Source organism: Gymnoscopelus microlampas, assembly GCF_963454915.1.
Source record: "Gymnoscopelus microlampas genome assembly, chromosome: 15".
NCBI lineage: Eukaryota > Metazoa > Chordata > Actinopteri > Myctophiformes > Myctophidae > Gymnoscopelus > Gymnoscopelus microlampas.
The window spans coordinates 49,603,126-49,631,017 of NC_139952.1; the positions used below are offsets into that span (position 1 = coordinate 49,603,126).

The following is a 27,892-nucleotide window of genomic DNA, read 5'->3' on the forward strand; positions in this document are numbered from 1 at the left end:
TCTCTCTCTCTCTCTCTCTACCTCCTCCACATAACAAAATATAAAAAACATATTTCTTCAAATAAATAAATACTTAAATACAATATAAATAGATAGATAGATAGATAGATAGATAGATAGATACACACATACATACATACATACATAAATAAATAAATAAATAAATAAATAAATAAATAAATAAATAAATAAATAAATAAATAAATAAATAAATAAATAAATAAATAAATAAATAAATAAATAAATAAATAAAGTGTTATTTCTACCAGGAGTAACGTTTCTAAAATAAACTCACAAGTTTAATCTTTGTAAAAAAAAAAGAAGGAACCTCGTCCCGTCGCCATGGCAACAGCATCTTTGTCACGTCACGCCGTCACCGGGCGCAGCAGCGTGCCGTTTGATTGGCCGCTCACCGGTCACGTGGTTTACTGGTTCCAACATGGCGTCCGGAGGACTTCTTTGTTCCGAACATTAAAAGAACAACAAACCTGAACTAAAGCCTAAAGACACACAGTGAGTCAACACAAACATGCTTTTATTATGACACTTTATTAACATTATTACCGTTATTATCATCATTCATAAGTAATAACGCGAGACCTGCAGAATGAACCAGCTACGTGTTAGCCTATAGGCTAAAGCTAACCGTTAGCCACGCTGGAGGCTAATATAATATGAATATTAATATTAATAATATTGTACCTTCTGTTCTTTCTTTCTTTACTGCATTGGTTCTCAAAGTGGGGCCCGGGGACCCCCAGGGTACTTGAGGGGATACCAGGGGGTCCCCAACTAAATGATTTATAGGAACCAAATGGACCCTTATGGGTCTGTAACTCAGAGAGTGTACACATGGAACCAAATGGACCCGTTGTGTACACTCAGAGTTACAGACCTGTAAGGGTCCATTTGGTTCCATTTGTGCACTCTCAGAGTTAAGGGGTCCCTGCTTTTATCTCTGTCTCAGCTAAGGGGTCCCTGCTTCATCTCTCTCAGCTAAGGGGTCCCTGCTTCATCTCTGTCTCAGCTAAGGGGTCCCTGCTTCATCTCTCTCAGCTAAGGGGTCCCTGCTTCATCTCTCTCTCAGCTAAGGGGTCCCTGCTTCATCTCTCTCTCAGCTAAGGGGTCCCTGCTTCATCTCTGTCTCAGCTAAGGGGTCCCTGCTTCATCTCTCTCAGCTAAGGGGTCCCTGCTTCATCTCTCTCTCAGCTAAGGGGTCCCTGCTTCATCTCTCTCTCAGCTAAGGGGTCCCTGCTTCATCTCTCTCTCAGCTAAGGGGTCCCTGCTTCATCTCTCTCTCAGCTAAGGGGTCCCTGCTTCATCTCTCTCAGCTAAGGGGTCCCTGCTTCATCTCTGTCTCAGCTAAGGGGTCCCTGCTTCATCTCTCTCTCAGCTAAGGGGTCCCTGCTTCATCTCTCTCTCAGCTAAGGGGTCCCTGCTTCATCTCTCTCTCAGCTAAGGGGTCCCTGCTTCATCTCTGTCTCAGCTAAGGGGTCCCTGCTTCATCTCTCTCAGCTAAGGGGTCCCTGCTTCATCTCTCTCAGCTAAGGGGTCCCTGCTTCATCTCTCTCAGCTAAGGGGTCCCTGCTTCATCTCTCTCTCAGCTAAGGGGTCCCTGCTTCATCTCTGTCTCAGCTAAGGGGTCCCTGCTTCATCTCTCTCAGCTAAGGGGTCCCTGCTTCATCTCTCTCTCAGCTAAGGGGTCCCTGCTTCATCTCTCTCTCAGCTAAGGGGTCCCTGCTTCATCTCTGTCTCAGCTAAGGGGTCCCTGCTTCATCTCTGTCTCAGCTAAGGGGTCCCTGCTTCATCTTTCTCTCAGCTAAGGGGTCCCTGCTTCATCTCTGTCTCAGCTAAGGGGTCCCTGCTTCATCTCTCTCTCAGCTAAGGGGTCCCTGCTTCATCTCTCTCTCAGCTAAGGGGTCCCTGCTTCATCTCTGTCAGCTAAGGGGTCCCTGCTTCATCTCTCTCTCAGCTAAGGGGTCCCTGCTTCATCTCTCTCTCAGCTAAGGGGTCCCTGCTTCATCTGTCTCTCAGCTAAGGGGTCCCTGCTTCATCTCTCTGTCAGCTAAGGGGTCCCTGCTTCATCTCTCTGTCAGCTAAGGGGTCCCTGCTTCATCTCTCTCAGCTAAGGGGTCCCTGCTTCATCTCTCTCACAGCTAAGGGGTCCTTGGCCTGGGAAACGTTGAATACCCCTGTTCTAGTTGTACTAACATAAACACTGGTTAACTTTACATTAACACTCGACCTAAAGCAGTGGTCAAAGCACATTGAGTGATGTGTTGACTAAAATAATAACATGGTTATTCTCAAACAGTGGTTCTCAAATGTTTTAATCTTATCTAACCCTAACCCAGGACTCCCAGTTTTGGTACGCATTAGACCACAGACCCCCCAATAACTCTGAAAGTGTACAAATGGGTCCATTTGGTGTAAGGGTCCATGTTTTCCTAACTTTCTATGATTTAGCCGGGGACCACTTGGAACACATCAATGACCCCTTGGCTGCCCGGGACTCCACAACTATTTAACCACATTGTCAATTGGAAAGAAAATAAGGAATATTTCACTCAATCAGTAAATCTTCTTAGATTGACATGACATTGCATGGTTGATTAGTCACCTTTACTACGAGGTACAGCTTGTAAGGATCGTGCATTCGTGGCATGAGCAACACAGCTAAACGTGTGGGTAGTGCCTCCCAAAAAAAATGCCAAAATCCCCCAATATGTTTCTGTTAACCCATTAAGACCTGAGGCTATTCTTAAAAATGTTTTCTAAATCCTAAAAAGTTTTTTGAAAAAAAAAAAAAAAAAAAAAAAAAAAATTCAAGATTTTTCAAAAATAGCAGATCTACAAGCTCGTAGATCTGCTATTTTTGAATAGAAAAAGAAATCTATCCATTCCAGGTCTTAATGGGTTAATAATCGCTCTTGTTTTGAGCGACCTGCCAGCACACACCTGCTGAGAGGTGTGTGTCAGTCACAGGTGAGTGACTGACTGACACCTGAACATGGGTCTTGCAACTTTGTTGAGCTTGTGTTGATGCTCCAAGCAGCAACACTGACCCCCCCCCCCCCATGGAAAGATGCCACGTTTGTCCCTTCAGGATAAGACCTGGGCAATAGGACAAGTGAAGCTGGTGTTCCGTTATGCAGATTATGCATTATTTGGTGTCAGGCTGGTGTGTTTTGGTAGACCAAAAAACGTCCCCATCTTCTACTGTACCAAAAGAAACATTGAAAACTAAGAACAGCTAAGACCTTCTCTTATGGGGACCCCCCTGGCGGCAACACATCAAACGGGGGCTCTGGTCTGTAGCAAATATAGGGGGTCCTTGACGTTAACATTTTTTTAAAAGTTGAGAACCACTGTTTTAACTTTGATTAGATTGAATACTTTATTTAGAAAAGACATGGAAACAGGACAGGGAAGTACAATTCACAATCATATAGTAGGTCCTCTAAACCATTGGTTCTCAAAGTGGGGTCCGGGGACCCCCAGGGGTACTTGAGGGGGTTCCAGGGGGTCCCCAGCTAAATGATGGACAGGAACCAAATGGACCCTTATGGGTCTGTAACTCTGAGAGTGTACAAATGGAACCAAATGGACCCTTATGGGCCTGTAACTCTGAAAGCGTACAAATGGAACCAAATGGACCCTTATGGGCCTGTAACTCTGAAAGCGTACAAATGGAACCAAATGGACCCTAACGGGTCCATTTGGTTCCATTTGTACACTCTCAGAGTTAAATTAACATTGATTTTACAATATGAATTGGGGTCCCAGAGATATAAATGCCATTAAATGGGGGTCCGTAGCCCTAATGCATGTAAAACTGGGGGTCCTTGAAATTACAATGGTTGAGAATCACTGCTAGAGAGCCGTAAAAAGCTTCTCTTATTGGGGTCCCTGGCTTATCTTTTCAAATGGGGGTCCGCGGGCTAATAAGTGTCTATTTGGGGGTCCTTGACATGAAGTTTGAGAACCACTGCTCTAAACTGGATCGCTCATAAACACTACTATGCAGAAGTTGAACGTCATACAATCAGCTTACAGGTTACTGGTATGAAAAACAAGAAATATGTACAATAGACAGTTTTTTGGGGGGGGGGGGGGGGTGGGTAGGTTAACCTATGTATTTTGCCGCGGACCCCCATCTCAAAATATTTTGTTCCAGGGACCCCCCAGAAGCAAAGATTTGAGTTAAAAAAAAAACGGTATGAGCTTGTAGATCTGCTATTTTTGAATAGCCCAAAGTGTAAAACAATGCTTTTTAGCTCAAATCTAAAAATGACACAGTTCCAGGTCTCAATGGGTTAAGACTTTGACAGGGGCCAGTTTGGGATTGCCCTACTCCTACTCCTTTGGGTAGGGCATTCATTTACATTTTTGTAGTATAGCATGAGAAAGAGTTCATTCCCTAGTTTGTGCCACATCTGTGTTGAACATGATCAGTGGAGCTGCCTCTGGTGTTATGATCGTGGACTTCATTTACGTTTTTGGAAGTATTTTGACAAATACAGGGGGATCCCAATGTTGTGGTGTATCTTGTACTCTGTCCTCAACCCTGAGCCATCCAACACTAGCAGAATGAGCAGGGGTTAGAGATGGGTTGTGTGTTTGAGGCCAAGAAGTAGCCTTTACTAGTTTGTTTTGGGATGTCTGGAGCCTTGAAATCGCTGAGTCATTTTGAACATTAGAGTTTTAGGTTTGGTTGGTGTGCTGTTCTCCTCCTCAGCATGGAGGTGTGTGTGTGTGTGCTGTTCTCCTCCTCAGCATGGAGGGGTGTGTGTGCTGTTCTCCTCCTCAGCATGGAGGGGTGTGTGTGTGTGTGTGCTGTTCTCCTCCTCAGCATGGAGGGGTGTGTGTGTGCTGTTCTCCTCCTCAGCATGGAGGGGTGTGTGTGCTGTTCTCCTTGTGTGTGTGTGTGTGTGTGTATGTGAGATGAGCACCCTTACTCTTCAGACTGTAACTTCTGGAGTGTGTGTGTGTGTGTGTGTGTGTGTGTGTGTGTGTGTGTGTGTGTGTGTGTGTGTGTGTGATGAGCATCGTCGCCTGTCTCTCTCCTCGTCTCGCTCACGTTGCCTCATGATTGCATCATCATCAGGAGGAAAGCGACAGGCAGCACATCCTAAAACCTGCTGACTGCAGCTTTATAGTTAAAGTTTAGACTGTATTGAGTTATTAGAAGTACTTGAGGGGGAAATGTGTCATTTTGGAGGTTTTGATCTTTATATAACCGACACGCTTCTTAAAGAGTGTTTTTTTTAACAGACTTATTGTTTTCTTAATCCGTTCAGACCTGGAACGCATCTGTGTCACTTTGAGATTTATTTGGGGCTATTCAAGAATAGCAGATCTACAAGCTCAAAGCAAAGCGCGGCACTCGTGCCACGCTATGAGCTTGTAGATCAGCTATTACTTTTTTTTTGACCGTGAAAATGTGTGCAAATCTTTGAATATATATATTTTTAACTAACTATTTGCTAACTAAATGCTTCTGGGGGGGTCCCTTGAACAATATATTTTGAGATGGGGGGTCGTGGCCAAATACATATCATTTTGGGGGTCCTTGACATAACAAAAGATTGAGGACCACTGCTATTATAGCAACATAAACCTTTTTTTTTTAAACGGTTAGGATTTAGAAGACATTTGTAGAATCCCCCAGAAGCAAAGATTTGAGTAAAAAATGTTCACACAAAAAAAACGTATATTCAGATTTGGAAGATTTGGACGAATTTTCACGATTAAAAAAAAATAGCAGATCTACAAGCTCATAGCGCGGCACTCGGTGCCGCGCTATGAGCTTGTAGATCTGCTATTTTTGAATAGCCCAAATAAATCTTAAAAATGACACACAGATGCGTTCCCGGTCTAAAGGGGTTATAAATCACCTCCTAAACTATGACGGCTCTTGGTCTGTCACTTCTCTACCTGCATGTGTCTCTGTAAGTGACTGTAGCGCGCTGACGATGACTGACAGAGGAAAAGGAGAACAGGCTTAGTTCACTAGTGAGATGGCATCCTGCAAATGCTGCTAATTTGAGAGAAAAAGGAGGATGAAATATAATAATAATTGCCACCAGGTACTGTACACATGGAGTTCTCAGTCGTCAGCTGACTGACTCATGATTTCAGTTATTTTTTGGATTCCATAGAACAGTGGTTCGCAAACTTTTTCGTGCCAAGGAGGACCCCCCAAAATTGATATGTATTTGGCCGCGGGACCCCCCACCTGAAAATATGTTGTGTCAGGGACCCCCCAGACGCAAAGATTTGAGTTCAAAATGTTCGCCTTTAATTAAAACACATATATTTAAAGATTTGCACACATTTTCGAGATTTTTCAAAAACAGCAGATCTACAAGCTCATAGCGCGGCACTCGGTATCAGTCTGGACTTCGGCCCATAGGGAGCGGGTATGAGAAATCAGAAAAGGATTTTGATGCTTTTCACTGTTTGTACGGACAGCAGTTGAAACGACGCAGTCACTGATTGGCCCGATCATTTTCTGATTTCTCATACTCGCTCCCTATTGGGCCGAAGTCCAGACTGATACCGTGGAGGAGGAACGTGAGAGTGGATCCACGTCATCAGTCCGGACCAATGCCAGGCTAACAGGAGGACAGCATGTCTTCTATGGAGGCCTGTTACAAAGCCAAAATAGTATATAGTCGACTAAATCTACAGTTGATTTAGTCGACTAAAATCTATTTTGCGGGCCGCGATGGCGTCGTAATGGCTGATTTTACACCTGGTTGCATGCTGAAAATAGCAGATCTACAAGCTCACAACGCGTCGCGCTGCGACGCGTTGTGAGCTTGTAGATCTGCTATTTTCAGAGCGCAACACCCAAGCGCAACCAAGCTTAAAATGTCTTGTCTTTTAGTTTTACTGGATCTCTTCTCCACTAGATCCCTCAGTGACATTTAGTATAGTTTTTATTTGTTGACAAAATTGTCGATATATTTAGTCTTAGTTGTAGTCATCATAGCTTAGTTTTTATTTAGTTTTTATTTTGTATTTGTCAGTGGAAAAGGGTAGTTGACTAACATTTTTCGTCATAGTTTTAGTCAACGAAATCAACACTGATATACAAGCGACCCATTGAGAGCTTGTAGAATAGGCTATTTTCGACTATTATTTTTAATACCGTCCGAGAATGGAAAACAACTTTCACACTTGACCAAACAAACCCAAAAGTTCAGCAAACTGCCTCGGGGTCTGAAAAAAACAAAACAACGACACTCTCCAAATGACTGCAGTGTGAAAACATTTCATTTTATGGAAAAGCCAGAATATGAGCGTCGGGCGTGTCTGCCCTCGGTCACCTCTTCTGTTGGAGAGTGAGTGTGTTATTCACTGCCTTTAACCCTTTAAGACCGGGAACGCATCTGTGTCATTTTAACATTTCTTTGGCTATTCAAAAATAGCAGATATACAAGATATACAAGCTCATAGCGTGGCAACGAGTGCCTCGCTATGAGCTTGTAGATCTGCTTTTTTTATCGTGGAAAGTGTGTGCAAATCTTTGAATATATATATATATATATATATATTTTTTTTTAAAGCAAACATTTTAACTCAAATATTTGCTTCTGGGGAATTCTACAAATGTCTTCTAAATCCTAACAGTTTTTTTTTTTTTAAATTGCTTTAATATCAGTGGTTCTCAAACTTTTTTCATCTCAAGGACCCCCCCAAAATGATATGTATTTGGCCGTTGACCCCCACCTCAAAATATGTTGTTCCAGGGACCCCCCCCCAAAAGCAAAGATTTGAGTTAAAAATGTTCACTTAGAAAAATATTTATTCAAAGATTTGCAAAAAAAAAAATCAAGATAAAAATCGACAAGATCTACAAGCTATGGGCTTGTATATCTGCTATCTTTGAATAGCCAAATACATTTTAAAAAAATGACACAGATGCGTTCCCGGTCTCAATGGGTTAACCATGGCCTCAGACAGCCAACCGCAGGCTGAACCATCTAACACTGAAGAACTTCTCATTTATGTTAACCGATTAAGACCGGGAACGCATCTGTGTCACTTTTTCATTCAAGCTAAAAAGCATTATTTTACACTTTGGCTATTCAAAAATAGCAGATATACAATTTCATAGCGCGGCACCGAGTGCCGCGCTATGAACTTGTAGATCTGCTATTTTTGAGAAATCGTGATTTTTTTTTTTTTGCAAATCTTTGAATATATATTGTTTTAAAGCAAACATTTGTAACTCAAATATTTGCATCTGGGGGGTCCCTGGAAGAAAATATTTTGAGATGGGGGTCCGCTGCCAAATACATATACATTAATTTTGGGGGTCCTTGTCATGAAAAAGATTGAGAACCACTGACATAGCAACATAGGCTTTTCCAAAAAAAAAAACAGTTAGGATTGAGAAGACATTTTGTAGAATCGGCCTCAGGTCTCAATGGGTTAAAGTGCCATAAAAGCGCTGGGCTGTGACAGATATACTCTTTAGTCTCTCCACTCTTAACGCTGATGCAACCACCTCTCTGGTCATTTCCTTTTACATCCATGTCCATTCACTCTGGTCTCCTATGTTTCTCTGCATCTTTTTTTTATTGTATTCCCATAGAGGTATTTTGTTTTATGCCCCCACTAGCTGAAAAAACAAATATCACACTTTTTTGGGGGGGGGGGGGGGGGGGGACAATAATGCTGCAGAAAGCGCGTCTGGCTAACTATTGTAAAGCAATTTTATGCCGCATTACTTTGAACAAAGTAATGGGCATTTGATATACAGGAACGACTTGCATCTTTATGGTTGAAGGTGAGAGAACGTTTAGGGGCCCGTCTTAGGGCAGAAAGAAGCGCTTTGTGCTCCTGAATGCTTTTATTAAAGATTTAGTTTTTATGCGTTTTCGCTGCCATGTAGACCTGAAAGTAAAGGGCATGTACGTGCAACAACAACACACAGGTCCCCCCCCCCGCACCCCAGTGCCGGCATTGAACCGAGGACGTCGAGATTATGTGGTCGACACACTACATAAATAAACAAATACAAATACTACATTTGTCCTATCCTGACTGAAATGCACCTTTTCACATCATGGTTTTTGATGAAATAATGAGAACTGTAATGTATTTGTTGCCAGACCCAGGGGGTCTGGCTTACATGAGGCTTTGTGCCTGTTTTCTCCATACATGGGCATGCCCCCTTTGCCATTAGGCCCCAGCCATAAAAGTCTGTCCATACATGGGCATAGACACAGGCTGACACGTCATGTGAAGTCTGGGTCTGGCAGAACCAGGTCTCCTGGTCTTGTTTATATACGTTTCACTAAAAAGAGTCTAGATGTGAGCTTGTAGATCTCCCATTTTGAAAGTACTTTTATTTCATATTTTTTGGTTTTTAGCCATTTTTCTCTCCCTGCTTTTTTATCGTTATGCTAAATTGCAATTAATTCCTCTCCTCACTCATCTCTGTGTTGTCACGTCTGTTGTATCCTACTGACTCACCTGTCAGTGAGGAGCCCCCACCAGGAGGACGTAGAGCCTTCGTCCTACTCCTCCGGCCCAACACTCCCTGCTGACAGGTGCCGCCCCACCCCCCCCAGCCCGTAGGAGTACATACAGTGACAATTATCACCCCTTTCCAGCACTCGGCACCGTGCTATGAGCTTGTAGATCTGCTAATTTTGAATAAAAATGTAATGGGTTAAAAGTTTTTGCTTACAGTGACATTGCCACACCAGGGACACCAGGTTGAAGGTGCTTCAGTGAATGTCACATCCTTTTATGGTGGTGGTGGTGCAAAACATGATTATATACCATTCTGTGCTATCAGTACAAAACTCAGACGGTGCTGAGTCGGCTCAAGTGAAGCTTTATCTCGCTCGGCGGTGCCTCTCGTGGCACAAGTTCTCTTTGGGAAAAACTGGACATATTACACTTCATTGGCACTGAATGAGTTAAATAATAACGTGTGTGGTGTTGATGTGTAACGTGTTCTTCTTCTTCTTTCTTCTTCTGTAGTGGACCGTGGAGTGAAGCGACGGCAGGTGAAGCCTCTGGCAGCGTCCCTGCTGGACGCCCTGGACTATGACAGCTCAGATGACAGCGACTTTGAGCTGGGAGATGCTGAGGGTAACTTCTGCTGTCTCACATACACACACACACACACACACACACACACACACACACACACACACACACACACACACACACACACACACACACACACACACACACACACACACACACAGACACACACACACACACACAGGTGTGTATTATCTATACCTGTGAGGAGATCAACATTTTTTGACGCAGATTTTCCGAATGCTATTTAATAAGAAAAAGGGCATTTTAACCGTACGCCTAAAGCTGAAACATAGCAGATCTACAAGCTCACAACGTGCCGCACGCAGTGCAACACGTTTGTGTGAGCTTGTAGATCGGCTATTTTCCCTGTGCATGACACCAGCATTGCAAACTCAGTGTAACATGAATGCCCTAATTCATCATGCAAGAGTGTGTCATCACAAAAGTAGTGCAAATAGCTACGATGCCACGCGCTGTGCGCTTGTAGATCGGCTATTTTCACCATTTTAAAATGTTTTTAAAATAATAATTTAAAAGGAATGGTTTTGGACTTACAAAGGTTTCTCCCTGACATCCACAATATGAAAAATAAAATAATAATAAAATAAGCACAGGCTGTGACATTAGGCAAAGATTGCCCCCCCCCACTTCAAAAAATGGCAAATGGTTTCATTTTCTATCCCAAGCTCCTCCTGGCTGTGTCCTTGAGCAAGACACTGAACACCTAACTGCTCTGGATGAGCAGTTAGGTGCCTTACATCTTTTCACCCCCTTATATTAGCGTTTGTGTATACATGTGTGTGTGTGTGTGTGTGTGTGTGTGTGTGTGTGTGTGTGTGTGTAATGCATTGTAAAGTGCTTTGGTAGAAACTGGGCGCCGTATAAAACGCACAAGTTCATTTTACAGTCGAGTCCACTTTGGCAGAAATATATTTTAATCTGTTAACCCATTCAGTTCGGGAACGCATCTGTGTCATTTTAGATTTCTTTGGCCATAAACAAAATAGCAGATCTACAAGCTCGAAGCTCATAGGCTTTGAGCTTGTAGATCTGCTATTTTAGAAAAGTCAACATTTGTGCAAATCTTTGAATATATATATATATATACATTTTTAACTCAAATCTTTGTCTTCGGTGGTTCCCTGTAACAGAAATATTACGGACAAGTAATACATATCGATGTAGGGGTCTTTGACATGAAAAAGTGAGAAACACTGATATTATAGCAACATATGTGAAAAAAAAAAATGAAAAAACTGTGAAGATTTAGAAGACATTTGTAGAATCACCCAGAAGCAAAGATTAGAGTTACAAATTTCAGCAAAACACATAAATTCAAAGATTTTCACACATTTTCACGAACGTTTAAAAAGAAAATAGCAGATCTACAAGCTCGTAGCGCGGTGCCGCGCTACGAGCTTGTAGATCTGCTATTTTCGAATAGCCTCAAAGTATAATAAAACGATGGTTATAGCTAAAACAATCTTGAAAATGATACAGTATGCATGTGTTCCTGGTGTTAATGCATTAAAGTGCAGTTTTCTGATAGTTGTGCATGTGTTTTTTTAACTGGAGCAGGCCGTGGCATTGCTGTGTGATTACAACATGCTATACGTGCTGAGAGGCAGGAAGGCATTCTTCTGTTCAGCGTAGTGTGGAAGGATTGGAGGGTTTTCAGGCTGAGCGGCCCTACAGGCAGACAGACAGAGGGAAGAGACAAGTGTTCAGGCTGTCAGCTGGGGGACGTCTCTCTCTCTCGCTCTCTACGGCTGCCTCTCTCTCTCTCTCTCTCTCTCTGTCTCTCTCTCTTTCTCTCTCTCTCTCTCTCTCTCTCTCTCTCTCTGTCTCTCTGTCTCTCTCTCTCTCTCTCTCTCCCCCCTTTCTGTTAACCCATTAAGATCGGGAAAGCATCTGTGTCATTTTTAGATTTCTTGGGATATTCAAAAATAGCAGATCTACAAGCTCATAGCGCGGCACCGAGTGCCGCGCTATGAGCTTGTAGATCTGCTATTTAAAAAGAACAAACGTGATCATTCGTCCAAGTCTTTGAATATGTATACATTTTTTTAAAGCAAACATTTGTAACTCAAATCTTTGCTTCTGGGGGATTCTACAAATATCTTCTAAATCCTAACAGTTTATTTTCATATATTTTTTAATAATTCTATCAGTGGTTCTCAAACTTTTTCATGTCAAGGACCCCCAAAATTGTATGTATTTGGCCGCGGACCCCCATCTCAAAATGTTTTGTTCCAGGGACCCCCCAGAAGCAAAGAATAGAGTTAAAAATGTATATATATATTCAAAGATTTGCACAAATTTTCACGATTTGGTTTCACAAAAAAATAGCAGATCTACAAGCTTGTATATTATGCTATTTCTTAATAGCTGAAAGAAATCTTGAAATGACACAGATGTGTTCCTGGTCTTAATGGGTTAGAAAAGAGGTCTCTCTCTCTCTCTCGCCATCCTCCCCTCTCTCTCTCTTGCTCTCCGGCTGTCTGTCTCTCTCTCTCTCTCTCTCTCTCTCTCTCTTCTTTCTGTAGAAAAAGAAACACACAGCCAAGCAGCCAGCAGCTGATAATGACTTCCTCACAGCTCTGTCTGAGAATCTCCTCGGGGTTGAAGTTTTTCTGGATTCTGGATTTGACTGGAAAAAAACCCTGAACTGAATGAATGCAACATTTTAGAGGAAACTTGATAGAAATAAATAAATAAATACCACCCAGCACCACCCAAAATAAATACATGTTTTCGGTTTCCATAAAGCCTTTTTTTCCAACCATTTAACCTTTGTGTATACTATTTCACAGACAATATAATAGCCGAATATTTACCTATTTTGGTCAAATGTTCGCCTATTATGACATGCCCAAACGTTAGAGGAACAGCTCTTTATGAGGTGCTAAACAGACGGTACAGCCTATCTTGTTATGGTTCAGTTTGTGCTTGAAGCAGCTACAGTACAACTATGATCTCCTGTGCTCCAGGCAGAACTGCCGTACCACTGACACGAGTGTTAATGTACTTCTGACCATGATATCATGAACATAAAGCATAACCACCTCCACCCAGAATATCGTCTCCACTCCTATGTGTCTCATCCATTGCTGCTGATTGATCCAGAATTCCACGACAGGGCCTTGAGGGGGTTCCAGGGGGTCCTCAGCTAATTGATGGATAGTTAGGAGTCAAATGGACCCTTATGGGTCTGTAACTCAGAGTTAAATTAACATTGATTTTGCCATTAAATGGGGGTCCGTAGCCCTAATGCATGTCAAAACTGGGGGTCCCAGTTTCTTCCCAGTTTCTTCTCTTATTATGGGGGTCCCTGGCATATCTTTTCACATGGGGGTCCGCGGGCTAATAAGTGTCAATTTGGGGGTCCTTGACATGAACACATTTGAGAACCACTGCTCTAACACATGCTTAGGTAACCTCGTGGTTAAAGTATTCTGTGTTTTCACTCTCTTCCAGGAGGGTCTGACGGGACGGGCAACGGCAGCGACGAGGAAGGCTCTAAAGAGGGCAGCGCCGCCGGCTCCGACAGCGACTCGGACAACGCCGAGGAGGAGGAGGAGGAGGGGGGGGGCTCAGCGGACGACGGGATCGACGAGGAGGAGGCCAAGGATCTGACCGCCGCCGAGGACGCAGCGACCACCGAGGACGAGGAGCACAAAACCAAAGAGCAGCGGGATCCCACTTCTGACACCACCACCGCCGATGACCCCTCCCCTAAAGACCCCTCGCCCACCACAGCCCCCTCCTCTTCCTCCGCCCCCAAGGGTGGCCGACGGAGGAGGAGCAAGAAGGCTTCCAACTCCTCAGACATGGAGGCTGCCGGTGCTGCGGCGGTCGCCGACGCCCCCGGTGGCGATGGGGGCGGGGCCAACGAGAACGAGAACGGGTCCAGCTCTGGGTAAGGCCTGACCACACTTAAGTGGTGTGTAAATTAACTAAGTACATTTACTCAAGTACTTAAGACCGGGAACGCATCTGTGTGTCATTTTAAGATTTCTTTGGCTATTTTTTTTAACTCTCTGCCTGCCAAAAACGTTTATAAACGTTTTTCTTTTTAAATCAAAAATGACATAAAAAAATATATATAAAACTATTCTTTATTTTTTTGTTTTTTCCGTTTTTCCGTTCTTCACAAAGAACCAGGAGATAACATTTTCCAAAAAGTTGCTGCTCCATTCACTTCAATGTTAAAAAATAAACGGAGAAATAAATATCAATTTTCCTATGTTTTACCAAGTAAACTGTCGGCAGAGGCTGCAAACTGTTTTAGAAAACCCCTGGCAGTTTAAGAGTTAATAGCCAAAGTCTAAAATAATGGTTGAAGTGGTTACACAGATGCGTTGAATGGGTTTAATCAATGCATATGGGGCCAGTCTCTCTCTCATTGTGACAACAACATCGACCCCCCAGGTCTGGAGGAGGAGGAGGGACCACCGCGGCAGAGGAGGGGGGAGGGCTGGGGGTCCAGGGCCAGACGGAGCCCAAGAAGTGGAACTTCAGGAGGAACCGTCCCATGCTGGACTTCACCACCATGGAGGAGCTCAACGAGATGGACGACTACGACAGCGAGGACGACAACGACTGGAGACCCACGGCGGGCAAGAAGAAGAGCAAGAGCTCTGCTGCTGCAGCCGGGAAAGGAGGTAAAGGATGGAAGCTCAGTGGTGGAAAACGTGTATGACAAGGGATGGAAGTATATGACATTCACAAAAGTGATGATTGATTATTTCTCAGACCATCAAAATTAGAGCTGGGACTTTAACTGATTAATGTCGTAATGTTTTACAGAAAAAACAATGCAATATAATCATTTTTTTACATATTTTAATCGGGCTTAATTTTTGCACCACGGAACCACCACGGATTCTCAATGGACGAGTTTCAGGCGTACCGATCATACCGCTGCACCAACCAACAGACCAATCAAGACATCTTTATTTTTATTTCTCCTAATGGCCAGGGTTTCCACTGTTCTGGAATGTACTTGAAAGTATTGTTTTACTTGTGCTTGAGTTTACAGAAGGTCCTTGTGTGTGTGTATGTATGTATATATATATATATATATATATATATATATATATATATATAGGCTACCTGAATCTCTGAATGTATTCCTAAAATAAAATTGCTGCACTTTATGGTAAAACTTTCACTGATCTGTTGGCTTGTTTAGTACCACTTTGATAAAAAAAGCAACTATTCAACTCGTATACCAATATCTGTTTGAACTGAAAATAAATTGCTTCTTAGGTCAAATATTGATATGCGATTAACTCATTCACTGACGACTTTTTTCCAAAGGCCCAGACGGCCAAGGACGACTAAAACGACTTTTGGGCGATTTAACTTTTTGTTAAACATGCGATTAATTTCTATTAATTAATTACAAAGCCTCTAAATCAGGGGTTTTCATCTGATTTTGACCCAGGGACCACCATCCTGACTAAGAGCAACCTGGGGACCACCACTATTGTGTGCGTGGTGGGTCCATCATAGACCCACCCCACACAATAGTGGTGAGGGGTTCATGCACCCACAGGGAGCTGGAGATAATAGCTATAATATCAATATAATATCTAATAAAATACAGTGATTTTGTTTGAATATGATGGAATATGATTAAAGGACAACTTTAGTTTTTTACAACCAAGGTTTATGTTTTAGATTGTAATTAAAGTAAATAAAATATGAGTGTTAAAATGTTTAAATGTACTGCTTTCTATAGTTTTAGCAATTTTCACGATCTTTTTTACAGTGGGCGGGGGCATTCTGTCCGGTGGCTAAATATGTCTTTTGGTGTTTTCTTTATTATTATTTACAGTAGCTCTTCTAGCCCCCAATAACTCACATCTGGCCATCAAAGACCACCGTACCTTTTTTATTGTGTAAAAAATACATATTTAGCCACCAGACAGAATGCCCCCGCCCACTGTAAAAAATATCGCAAAAATTGCCAAAACTGTAGAAAGCAGTAAATGAAAAAAAAAGAACACTCATCTTTTATTTACTTTAATTACAAGCTAAAATATAAACCTTGGATGTAAAAAACTAAAGTTGTCCTGGATTACTGTGATTATGGTAAGCTCACATTTCATTTCAAATCACACACACAATACAGTAAGAACTCCTGTGAGTTATTAAAAGTTTTTTTTAATGCATGGCCAGGGACCACCTGCAATACCTCTCTAAATAATGTGATAAAATGTTTTAATGGAGTCCCAGTCCTGATAAAAATCTTCTTATCATTCCCATTCCCTGAAAGGAGGAGGGGCCGAGGGGGATGAGGAGGACGGGGCGAGCGCCAGCGACGATGACGACGAAGACAACGATGACGACGACGACGATGATGATGACGACGACGAAGACAAGGAGGACGAGGATGAGGAAGAGGACGAGGACGAGGACACCGAGAACAACAACAACAACAACAACAACCTCAACAACAGCAGCAGTGACAGCGACAAAGCGCAGAAGAAGAAACTCAAGAAGAAGAAACAGCCAAAGAGCAGCGGAGGGGGTGGAGCCTTTGACGAGGAGCTGACCAATGACAGCATGTCCCAGGGGAAGGGCCACGAGGTGAGTGACAGCCTAAACATCCTTAATGACTGCAGTTCCCTTTTCCAGAAAGTGACATTATATACATGTCCTGTTCCGGGTCAGTTCCTCATAGCCTCATTTGATTGGCTCAGCAGCAGATTTGAACCAGAAACACACAGGAAGGTGTCCTATGTTTCCAGTTAACCCATTGAGACCTGAATCCGATTCTACATGTCTCCTAAATCTCAACAGTATTCTGAAAAACTTATGTTTCTATATCAGTGGTGCTCAATCTTTTTCATGTCAAGGACCCCTAAAATGATATGTATTTGGCCGCGGACCCCCATGAAAATATTTTGTTCCAGGGACCCCCCAGAAGCAACGATTTGAGTTAAAAATGTTCGCTTTAAAATATATATATTCAAAGATTTGCACACATTTTCACAATTTTTCAAAAATAGCCCAAAGTGTAAAATAATGCTTTTTAGCTCAAATCTAAAAATGTCACAGTTCTAGGTTAATGGGTTAAAATCTGCTGCTGAGCCAATCAAATGAAGCTATGGGAAACTGAACAGGAAACAGGATATGCCACCTTCTGGAAAAGGAGTCTATGTAGGAAAAAGTTACAAAATGTTCGTACCAAAAACGAGTAACTTAATGCATTTGACGAGGAGGTCCCAGGAGAAGGGTCAGTGACAACGCTACACGTCTGATAATCATCCTGCAAGTGGGGTCTGGGGACCCCCAGGGGTCCTTGAGGGGATTCCAGGGGGTCCCCAGACAAATAGAGGACCAGTTTAAACACATGAACCCTATTTTATTTGTCGGCTAGATGTGACACGTTGTGAGCTTCTGCAAGGGCTGTTTATGAAACAATGTTGAAGGCAAATGATGGCAAATCTTCTCTTATGGGGGTCCTTGGCTCAAAACCTTTTCAAATGGGGGTCTGTGGCCAAATACATATGCATTTGGGGGTCCTTGACATGAAAATGACCCTACACACTAGGCTATGTGAGCCATAGAACAATAAACATGCACATATACTCTGGCACTTCTGTTTAGGAGGGCTGAACCAATTAATCAAAAACAATCATCAAAATTACAATATGAACAATTATAATTTTCCAATGGCAAAGGCCACAGTTAATTGCATAAAATAGAGGGTGGTGCAAAATGGATTTTCTGAAGTTTTTATTTGAGGTAATATTTGGTCCCTGAAATGAATCAAGTGCATCATGCATTTCACCCATAAATGTATAAAGAAGGACCACATGTATCTGTACGTTTAGCTCGCTGTCTGCTCTTTGTTCACTCTACACATTAACCTCTTTGCCGGAAATAGACGATCTACAAGCTCACAACGCCTGCAAGGATTCAAGTGGTTATTGTAAAAAAAAAAAAAAAAGATTTGGTGGCGTCCCCCTATAGTAACTCTGAGGACCCCCTAGGGCAGTGGTTCTCAAACCTTTTCATGTCAAGGAACCCCAAAATGATATTTGACCGTGGACCCCCATCTCAAAATATTTTGTTCCAGGGACCCCCATGAAGCAAAGATCTGAGTTACAAATGTTCAGGATTTTTCAAAAATAGCAGATCTACAATACAAGCTCATAGTACGACACTCGCTATGAGCTTGTATATCTGCTATTTTTGATTAGCCAAAGTATAAACGGTTAAAGTGGTTAAAAGTGTTGTGATGCCATATTAACACAACAAGTAAGACGCGCGAACGCGGGAAGCGAACGCATCCGGGCTGAAATATGCAGAAATGACATGGAATTATTAGATATCCCAATAGATGAACTCGTGTAGATGCTTGTAGATGTGTTATTTTTTACTGTAGCTGCTATATTTATCTCAGAGGAGTGTAATTAGTCACCGAGGGGCAGGCGGATTTCAGGCATGTTTTTCTTTTTGGGGCAAACTGTTCTCAAACTACGGCGTTTTCAACTTGCCATCCGGCCTGAAATATGCAGAAATGACTTGGAATTCTTAGATATCCCAATAGATGAACTTGTGTAGATGCTTGTCGATGTGTTTTTTTTTGACTGTCGGTGCTATATTTTTCTCAGAGGAGTGTATTTAGTCACCCTGGGGCACAGACGAATTTCAGCCTAGTGCATGCAGGCAATGACAGCATGAGTCACAGGGGGGCAGCCAATGAGAGCGTGAGTCACATGGGGGTGTGGCTGCACACATACTGCACACAGACAGACAGAGACACAAAGACAGCACGTTTTCATAGTATGCTCCACTTGCGCGGCGCCTCCTTCCGCTGCGTTCGCAATTAGCTGGGGACCCTCTGGAACCCCCCAAGGACCCCTGGGGGTCCCCGGACCCCCCCTGTTGAAGACCTCTGGATTAAGCCAATATTATCGCATGGCATTTACTGTGGGCTTTGCCTCCATCCTCTCTCTCTCTCTCTCTCTCTCTCTCTGGTCAGGACGGCTCTCTGCTGGAGCCCAGCACCCAGACCTGGAGCGTCCAGAGGATGGAGCACATCCTCATCTGCTGCGTGTGTCTGGGGGACAACAGCGAGGACGCCGACGAGATCATCCAGTGTGACAACTGTGGAGTGACCGTCCACGAAGGTAAGAGCTGCCCCATCGTCCAGATGTGACTACTGTATGGAGGCTATTAACCCATTGAGACCTGGAACGCATCTGTGTCACTTTTTGATTTGAGCTAAAAAGCATTATTTTACACTTTGGCTATTTTTGAAAAATCGTGTGCACATCTTTGAACATATATTTTTGAAAACAAACTTTTGTAACTCAAACCTTTGGTTCTGGGGGGTCCCTGGAACAACATATTTTGAGATGGGGGTCCGTGGCCAAATACATATCATTTTGGGGGTCCTTGACATGAAAAGGTTTGAGAACCACTGACATAGCAACATGTTCTTTTTAAAAACTGTTAGGATTTAGAAGAAATGTTGTAGAATCGGAACTTCAGGCCTTAATGGGTTAAAAAATAGCAGATATACAAGCTCATAGCGTGCCACCGAGTGTGATGGAAACCAACCAAAAAAACATGTTACTTTTCAAGAATAAAGGGAGAAAAAAAATCATGGCAGACTAGACATGCACTGGAAGCTCCAAAAACACTTTCTGTCTTTGGACACGGCAACTTTATTCTACACTGACTATCAATATAAAGGCAGGAAAAGCAACAAAAAAAAAGTATTAGCCATATTAGAAAAACATTCTTTCATGATGTTCCCGTTTCCCAAAGCAACGCTAATCCTGTTAATAGGTTTTGTGTAGAACACATCTTCTGTGTCTGAACGGTTGCAAACCAAATCAATTAACTGGGCCTGGATGTGTCTGTGTCTTCCAGACAGCCACGGTTGTAATGGTAAATTATAGTCATTTTCAATCACCCCCATTTATTTATATGCTTTTGTCTTCAAGCCACCTTAAAACAAAAAAAAAGTACTTGCTTTCTGTTTGTTGGTTTGGTTTTGCAGTTTTTGACCTGTCCATAAGAAAACGCATAGCTTGGTAAACCATCCCGGTCAAGCTCGTTAAATGGCTAAAGAAAAACAAGGGACAAAGTCACAACCAGCATGTGCCAATGGGCTGAGTTCACCTCTTCTCTTCCTGTAGTTCTCCAATAGATTTGGGCATGACAAACCTTTAGATATGCCTATCTCCATTTATTCAAATACATTTTTATCCCACGATTTTGTAACCCATTTTTTCACCCAGTGCCAATTGCCTATGTAATCCTGGCCGCTACTCTCCCTCTGCCAGCCTAGGGAGAACCCAGAACTGAGCTCATGCCTCCTTCAATGCATGAGGAGCATGACAAGCCACTTCTTATCACCTGACAGGGGGGAGTTTCCCCGGTAGGACGTAGCTTCTTATCACCTGACAGGGGAGAGTTTCCCCGGTAGGACGTAGCGCGTGGAAGGAACACGTTATTCCAACCAGTTCCTTTCCGCTCCATCAGACGCCCCGGCTGACCAGGGGGAGGCAGTATAGTGACCAGGATTACTACATGTTTGTGTGAGGGTACCTACCCTAGAGGACACGAACTCCACAAACTCCACACAAACGAAAAAAAAGATACCTACCTAGTACCTCCATACCTAAAACACACAAGACTTTATTTAGTGCAGTTTGTCTTGGTCTAGAGCGGAAACACTGTGTGTGTGTGTGTGTGTGTGTGTGTGCGCGCGTGCGTGTGTGCAAATTACTGGCTGTAGTAGGCAGGCTTTAGACCGGTTCAGACTGGTTTTGTTTGGTACATAAACCGGGTAACCTGAGTTTATACATGTGATCATTAAAAAAAGTTGGAGCCATCGCCTCCTTTTGATTGTGGAACCCAACAACATAGCTAGAGGACATGTTCTCACTTTGCCTTCCGTTGTGCCTCCAGCTAAACGCCTTGATGTAATCATCATGTAGGTACAAACAGGGTCTCTAGACCCCTGGGGGGGGTCTCCAGTCATTGAAGTATAACGTTTAAGCCATTTAGACCGGTAACGCATCTGTGTGCCATTTTTAGATTTATTTGGCTATTCAAAAAATAGCAGATATACAAGCTTGTAGATATGCTATTTTTTGAAAAATCTTGAAAATGTGTGCAAATCTTTGAATATATGTTTTTTTTAAGTGAAGTGATTTTTTAACTCAAATCTTTGCTTCTGGGGGATTCTACAAATGTCTTCTAAATCCTAACAGTTTTCTGAAACACTTATGTTGCTATAGTGTATAAAAGTGGTTCTCAAACGTTTTCATGTCAAGGACCCCCAAAATGATATGTATTTGGCTGCGGACCCCCATCTAAAAATATTTTGTTCCAGAAGCAAAGATTTGAGTAAAAAAAAAAATTGCCTTAAGATATACATATATATACATTCAAAGTTTTGCACACATTTTCAAGATTTTTCAAATATAGCAGATCTACAAGCTCATAGCGGTGCCGCGCTCTGAGCTTTGTATATCTGCTTTTTTTTAATAGCCAAAGTATAAAATAATGGTTAAAGAGGTTGAAATCTTAAAATGACACAAATGCGTTCCGGGTCTCAAAGTGTTAAATGCTTCAGAACAGCTCCTCAAAGTAAAGTGAAGGCCTTTGAGAATACTTTAGTTTATGCTTCACTGTCTCATGCTGAGCGTCAGGCTTTACATAATGTCTGATGCTCTGATGCTATTACATGAAGACCCAGCGCCGCACAGCGTAGTGTGGTTCAAGGCTCAAACGCTTCCACTTCCATCTCTACCAAAAAAATAACAAGCCTTCAATAGTTTATGTATTTAAGCAGGGACAATGCACATCAATCAACACTTTCACTCTTTGCACATCAATGTAAAATGTGCCTGAGAGTTACTGTAGCTAATGAGCTAACATTCACTTAGTCCCTGGGACGCTTGTTAAAATCGGTGGAATTATCAGTACCCGTATTTTCCGCACTACAAGGCGCACCGTCAGTGCGCCTTGTAGTGCGGATGCGCCTTATAATGCGGTGCGCCTTATATATGAAAATAATATATTTATTGAAGGTGCGCCTTATACTCAGATGCGCCTTATACTCAGATGCGCCTTATAGTGCGTAAAATACGGTACAATACAACAAAAAAACATGAGAAAAAAAAATTGCAGCTTGTAGATCTGCAATTTTCAAATAGCCTATTTATAGAATAGGGCTAAAGTGGTTAATGTATGTTAAATAATGTAATGATGTACATCTGCAAAGTAACTAGTAACTAAAGCTGTCAAATAATTGTAGTGGAGTAAAAGTACAATATTTGCCTCTGAGATGTAATGGAGTAGAAGTAAGGCTTGTTTTCTCCATAAAGTCACTGGTAAATAGTATTTGGGCTTTGTTCTCTAATGTTGTTTAAACCAGTGGTTCTCAAACATGTTAATATCAATTTAATATGGATTTGTCTGCAGACCCCCCCTATCTGAAAATAATTTGTGCCAGGGTATTTTCATGTGTGTGTGTGTGTGTGTGTGTGTGTGTGTGTGTGTGTGTGTGTGCGTGTGCGTGCGTGCGTACTGTGTGTTTGAGTGTGTACTGTGTGTGTGTGAGTGCGTACTGTGTGTGTGTGTGTGTGTGTGTGTGTGTGTGTGTGTGTGTGTGTGTGTGTGTGTGTGTGTGTGTGTGTGTGTGTGTGTGTGTGTGTGTGTGTGTGTGTGTGTGTGTGCGCACACTCATGAGGCTTTGTTGCTTATTTTGGGCTTATTTTCATAGACCTGATAGGCTTTTTTTCACTTGCAAAATCTGGCAACACTGCAAGGCTCATGTAACACATATCTATTGTGTCATATGATGTGTGTATAAAGCATGCTACACACACACACACACACACACACACACACACACACACACACACACACACACACACACACACACACACACACAGAGAGAGAGGCTGTCCTTGGCATGGACAGCAGCACTCTGTATCACTGTGACTGGACTAGACAGTGAATCAGGGATGTTAACCTTGGGGAGCAGCGCACCAGAAGAGAGCATCTTATCAGACACCTGCACTTAGACACATAACATACTGTATGTACACACTGTGTCTGTCCACTGGAAACCTGGTATCACTTACATACATACAGATGTGCCACTTCAAAACTTCACACGTTACTGTTCTTTCCCTGAAAGTGCCCTGAAAATGCATTTTTTCCTCCCTTTTCTGCCCTTAAAAAGGCACTGTTTTGCCCCTGAAAAGAAGTTGTCACTACACACCCCCGTTTTTCCCTTCAACAGACATCCATACACATGAGAACAAAAGAATGTGTGTTGAAGAAGGTGTCAGACTCATTATGAGGCGAAAGGTGATTTGAAGAGGTCCTTGACCAGTTGCTGAAATTAATTAGCATCATAAAAGCAGTGATCATCAAAATAATTCAGCATTTTAAATGCCCTTCTTTGTCCCTCTTATTGCCCTGGGAATCCCCTGAAAATTTACTGTCTTGGCGATGGCAGGACATTTGAAGTTTTGAAATGGCACATCTGTACATAACATACTGTACGTAGACACACTGTGCCTGTTCACTGGAAACCTTGTGTCGCACCATGGTTTAGTCTCTGTTTTTCATGACTACAATGTTAGAATATAGAATGATGCTAGCTACATTGTTTACCTGGTATTCTATAGTTTCAATGTACAGACTATTATTTTGATATCATATTGTTTAGACCAGTGGTTCTCAAACTTTTTCATGTCAAGGACCCCCTAATTGACACTTATTACCCACCGCGGACCCCCATTTGAAAAGATAAGCCAGGGACCCCCAATAAGAGAAGGTTTTCACGGCTCTCTAGCAGTGATTCTCAATCATTGTAATTTCAAGGAATCCCAGTTTGACATTCATTAGGCTACGGACCCCCATTTAATGGCATTTATATCTCTGGGACCCCAATTCACATTGTAAAACTAATGTTAATGTAACTCTGAGAGTGTACAAATGGAACCAAATGGACCCGTTAGGGTCCATTTGGTTCCATTTGTACACTCTCAGAGTTACAGACCCATAAGGGTCCATTTGGTTCCAATAAATCATTTAGCTGGGGACCCCCTGGAACCCCCTCAAGTACCCCTGGGGGTCCCCGGACCCCACTTTGAGAACCAAGGGTTTAGACTGATGCTAGGTTCTTGGTTTACCTGTAATCCTATAGTTTGCGGAGACACTACACTGTCTCTCTGTATTCTATGTTTTGTGATTACTCTGATTATTGTAAGTTGTTCTGAATAAGAGTGTCTGATAGATGCCTACATTGCCAATTGTGCATAAAGCGTTACCCAGGGCCGTAATCAGCAGTAGTAGGGTAGCACGGGTCCGCCTGAAACCGAAGACCTGAGCCACCAACCGGCTCAGTTCGGGGCCAAAATATTGACTTGTCCCTCGGGCGCGGGTCAGATCAGTTCCAATTGCCGCGGGGTCTCGTTCGGATCCATTTGAAATTATTATTATTATTATTATTATATTATTATTATTATTATTATATGAATCTCTTTAACCTTTGGTTTTTACAATGAGACATATGTGTTGTAATTACGCTCCAAAATCCATATGGTCTGTTCTCTTATATTGAATGAGCCCCGTTTAAACAGCCGATTGAAACGCAGCCGATCTAAAGCGCTGCACTGCTGCTGAAGTTGATCACCATGGAGGTTTTTTTGTGCGGTGAAACGCAAACAAAGGCCACCGGGAAGATGCAAGTTGGAACGTCATCTGTGTGGGAGCTTGTTTATGGACATTATCTGCAGGGGACGGGTGGTATAAAGTGTCCGTCTGTCTGCAAAACAGAGCAGACGCACGCTGCAGCTCGTCTGTGATTACTATTGTGGCCGGGGAAGCGGGAAGTGACTGACGTGGCTAATCTGAATACCACTGTGATTTTATCAATACATGGGCTCAGGGTCCAGTACGGGTCTGAGACCCGGTCTGACCGGGTCTAATACATTTGAATTATCCTCAGTTCGCTTCGGACCGGGTCCAGTTTGCCTCTGTCCCGTTTTGTACCGGGTCCACTTATACACGGGTCCGTTTTGTACCGGGTCCACTTATACACGGGTCCGTTTTGTACCGGGTCCACTTATACACGGGTCCGTTTTGTACCGGGTCCACTTATACACGGGTCCGTTTTGTACCGGGTCCACTTATACACGGGTCCGTTTTGTACCGGGTCCACTTATACACGGGTCCGTTTTGGTACCGGGTCCACTTATACACGGGTCCGTTTCGGCCAGTAATTTAGAATGTTTTCTCGGGTGCGTTCGGACCGGTCCTTAACTCATTCACTGCCACTGACGTAAAAAACGTAATTTTGCAAAAAACGTTGATTTTATAAAGATCTCACCGTCCTTCATCTCTCGCAGTGATACATTTCATTGTAGCACACCCGGATACGGAAATGACGTCAATCGAAGAATTTGGTTTTTGTTTCCGCCTTCCGCTAAATCCCCATTATCTCGGCTTTGTTTTTCTCCGCCGTGGTGCGTCAGAAACGCTGTTTAGAAACTGCTACTACTGCACAATGGAATGTCGCCGATTGAAAATGTCTTCTCTGGGCCTACACTACCCTGTGTGTCTACAAACAGTTGAACACGCGATCATAAGGGATTTAGAGAGGTCTGTGGCGAGGTGGAAAAGTAAGTGAGCCGTGGCGTTCACATGGCGAAACATGGTGTTTTTACGCTGGGCTGCAGGAGAGAGACTCCGCCCCGATCGGAATGTTTGTTGTCTTGAGCGGCGTGCGCGTATCGCCGGTGTGTTTAGAAACGATTGGACGATTGGATCATAATGAAAAAAAAAATAGAAAATGTGCTCCTGTACTGTTCCTGATTAATCCTGTCTTACCTATTTATATTACATATTGTCACGTGTCACTTGACCAATGTTAGCTTGGCTGATGGAAGCTCACTTCAAAAGATATAAAAGAATTTTTGAAGTGACACATCTATTTATATGTTTCTATTTCGTCATGCGTCTCGCTAGCCAATCAAAGCACACCCTTTCAACATATTGTCACGTGTCACGTGAAGCTTGACCAATGTTAGCTTGGCGGACACACGGAAGGACGGAGACGAAAACATACTCTCCACCTCTGCCGGAGACAAAAAAGTGTGACATTTTTTAAGTTATAAAAAACACTAAATCGCTGGCAGTGGGCAAAGTGGCAAACACAGCCAGAAATAAGTCTGGCAGTGAATGAGTTAATTATCCACGGGTCCGTTTCGGTTGCTATACCCTCTACTGCTCTGCATATTAGTGAGCAGGTCTCACGTGTAGGGGTTAAAGCCAGAGGGCGGTAATCAGCAGCTCTCTGTAGGCACGCTGGGCTCCATATTAGTGAGCAGGTCTCACCGTTATCTTGTTCCTTTGGTCGGTTGATATTTTGGCTCCTCTGAGACACGTTTAATCTTCCTGGAAAGCCTCCAGATCAGAGACGTAAGCGGAGAGTCTTCTGGAGACGAGGAGGAGGGCAAGAAGGCCAGTCAGTTCTTATCTAAACCCTCCTCTGTACCGCGGACCTTTTATTTTTTTTTATCCTCCTATGGCAGTAAGAATAACCCTTTAAGACCGGGAACGCATCTGTGTGTCATTTCTAGATTCCTTTGGGCTATTCAAAAATAGCAGATATACAAGCTCATAGCGCGGCACTGAGTGCCGCGCTATGAGCTTGTATATCTGCTATTTTTGAAAAATTGTGAAAATTTGTGCAAATCTTTGAATATATATATATATATTTTCTAAAGAGAACATTTGTAACTCAAATCTTTGCTTCTAGGGGATTCTACAAATGTCTTCTAAACAATTCTTTATTAAATATATCAGTTGTTCTTCAATTTTTTCATGTCAAGGACCACCCAAAATGATATGTATTTGGCCGCGGACCCCCATCTGAAAATATTTTGTTTCAGGGACCCCCCAGAAGCAAAGATTTGAGGTAAAAATGTAGACATGATATTCAAAGATTTAAACACATTTTCCAGATTCTTAAAAAGAAAAAAAAAAGCAGATCTACAAGCTCATAGTGCTATTATTTGTGTCACGTCAAGGACTCCCATCTCACAATATTTTGGAATAAGAACCCCCCATAAATGGTGCCGCACCATGAGCTTGTAGATCTGCTATTTTTGAATAACCTAAATAAATCCTAAAATGACACATGGATGCGTTCCCGCTCTTAAAGGGATAATATAAGTTCATGGTTCCTGTGACCCGCTGCTCAAAGTTAATGATACTATGTGACTTTGGAACCTTTTAATTAAAAAATGTGGAGCTTTTTTTTTTGTTGCTTTTTTGATGATGTATCTTTTTTAGTGCAGAGAGCCTTAACTATGAGACGCTTTATCATCCCTAAAAAATAATGTGAAAAGGAAACAGAGCGTATATAGGCGTGTGCATGTGGGAGCCTGGAGTTTGGTTGGTTTCACTTTACCCAAAGTTTTATCTCTTAATGCTTGATTACGGTTGGAAAAAAAAGAAACACGTTTTGTGATTTTTTTATTAACATTCTGAAACATAAATGTAAATGCCAACAGGTGGTGGTATTGTGTTAAAAATATGACCATGATGTCAAAGGCAAAGACACATTGATGCAATAGGTAATAGGGATGCACTATATATTTAACCCATTCAGACCAAAGGCCGATTCTACAAATGTCCTCTAATATACTTGCTCCATATATCTCCATATTTAAACTTAGTTTTTTTCGTGCATTAACCCATTAAGACCGGGATTGCATCTGTCATTTTAGATTTTAACCACTTTAACCATTATCTAATA

General features: G+C 42.5%; 1 protein-coding gene across 3 annotated transcripts in view; it reads left to right on the forward strand.

Moving 5' to 3' along the window:
* Positions 1-422: 422 nt before the first annotated feature.
* Positions 423-27,892, forward strand: part of phf14 (PHD finger protein 14) — a 167,711-nt gene continuing 140,241 nt past the window's right edge. For all 3 annotated transcript variants that reach the window (XM_084081425.1, XM_084081426.1, XM_084081427.1), the window contains exons 1-6: positions 423-513; positions 10,006-10,116; positions 13,552-13,993; positions 14,506-14,738; positions 16,358-16,671; positions 19,076-19,223. In XM_084081425.1, coding sequence (XP_083937551.1) covers position 513; positions 10,006-10,116; positions 13,552-13,993; positions 14,506-14,738; positions 16,358-16,671; positions 19,076-19,223 — 1,249 coding nt within the window. In that variant the 5' untranslated portion in view covers positions 423-512. The remainder of the gene's footprint in view (positions 514-10,005; positions 10,117-13,551; positions 13,994-14,505; positions 14,739-16,357; positions 16,672-19,075; positions 19,224-27,892) is intronic.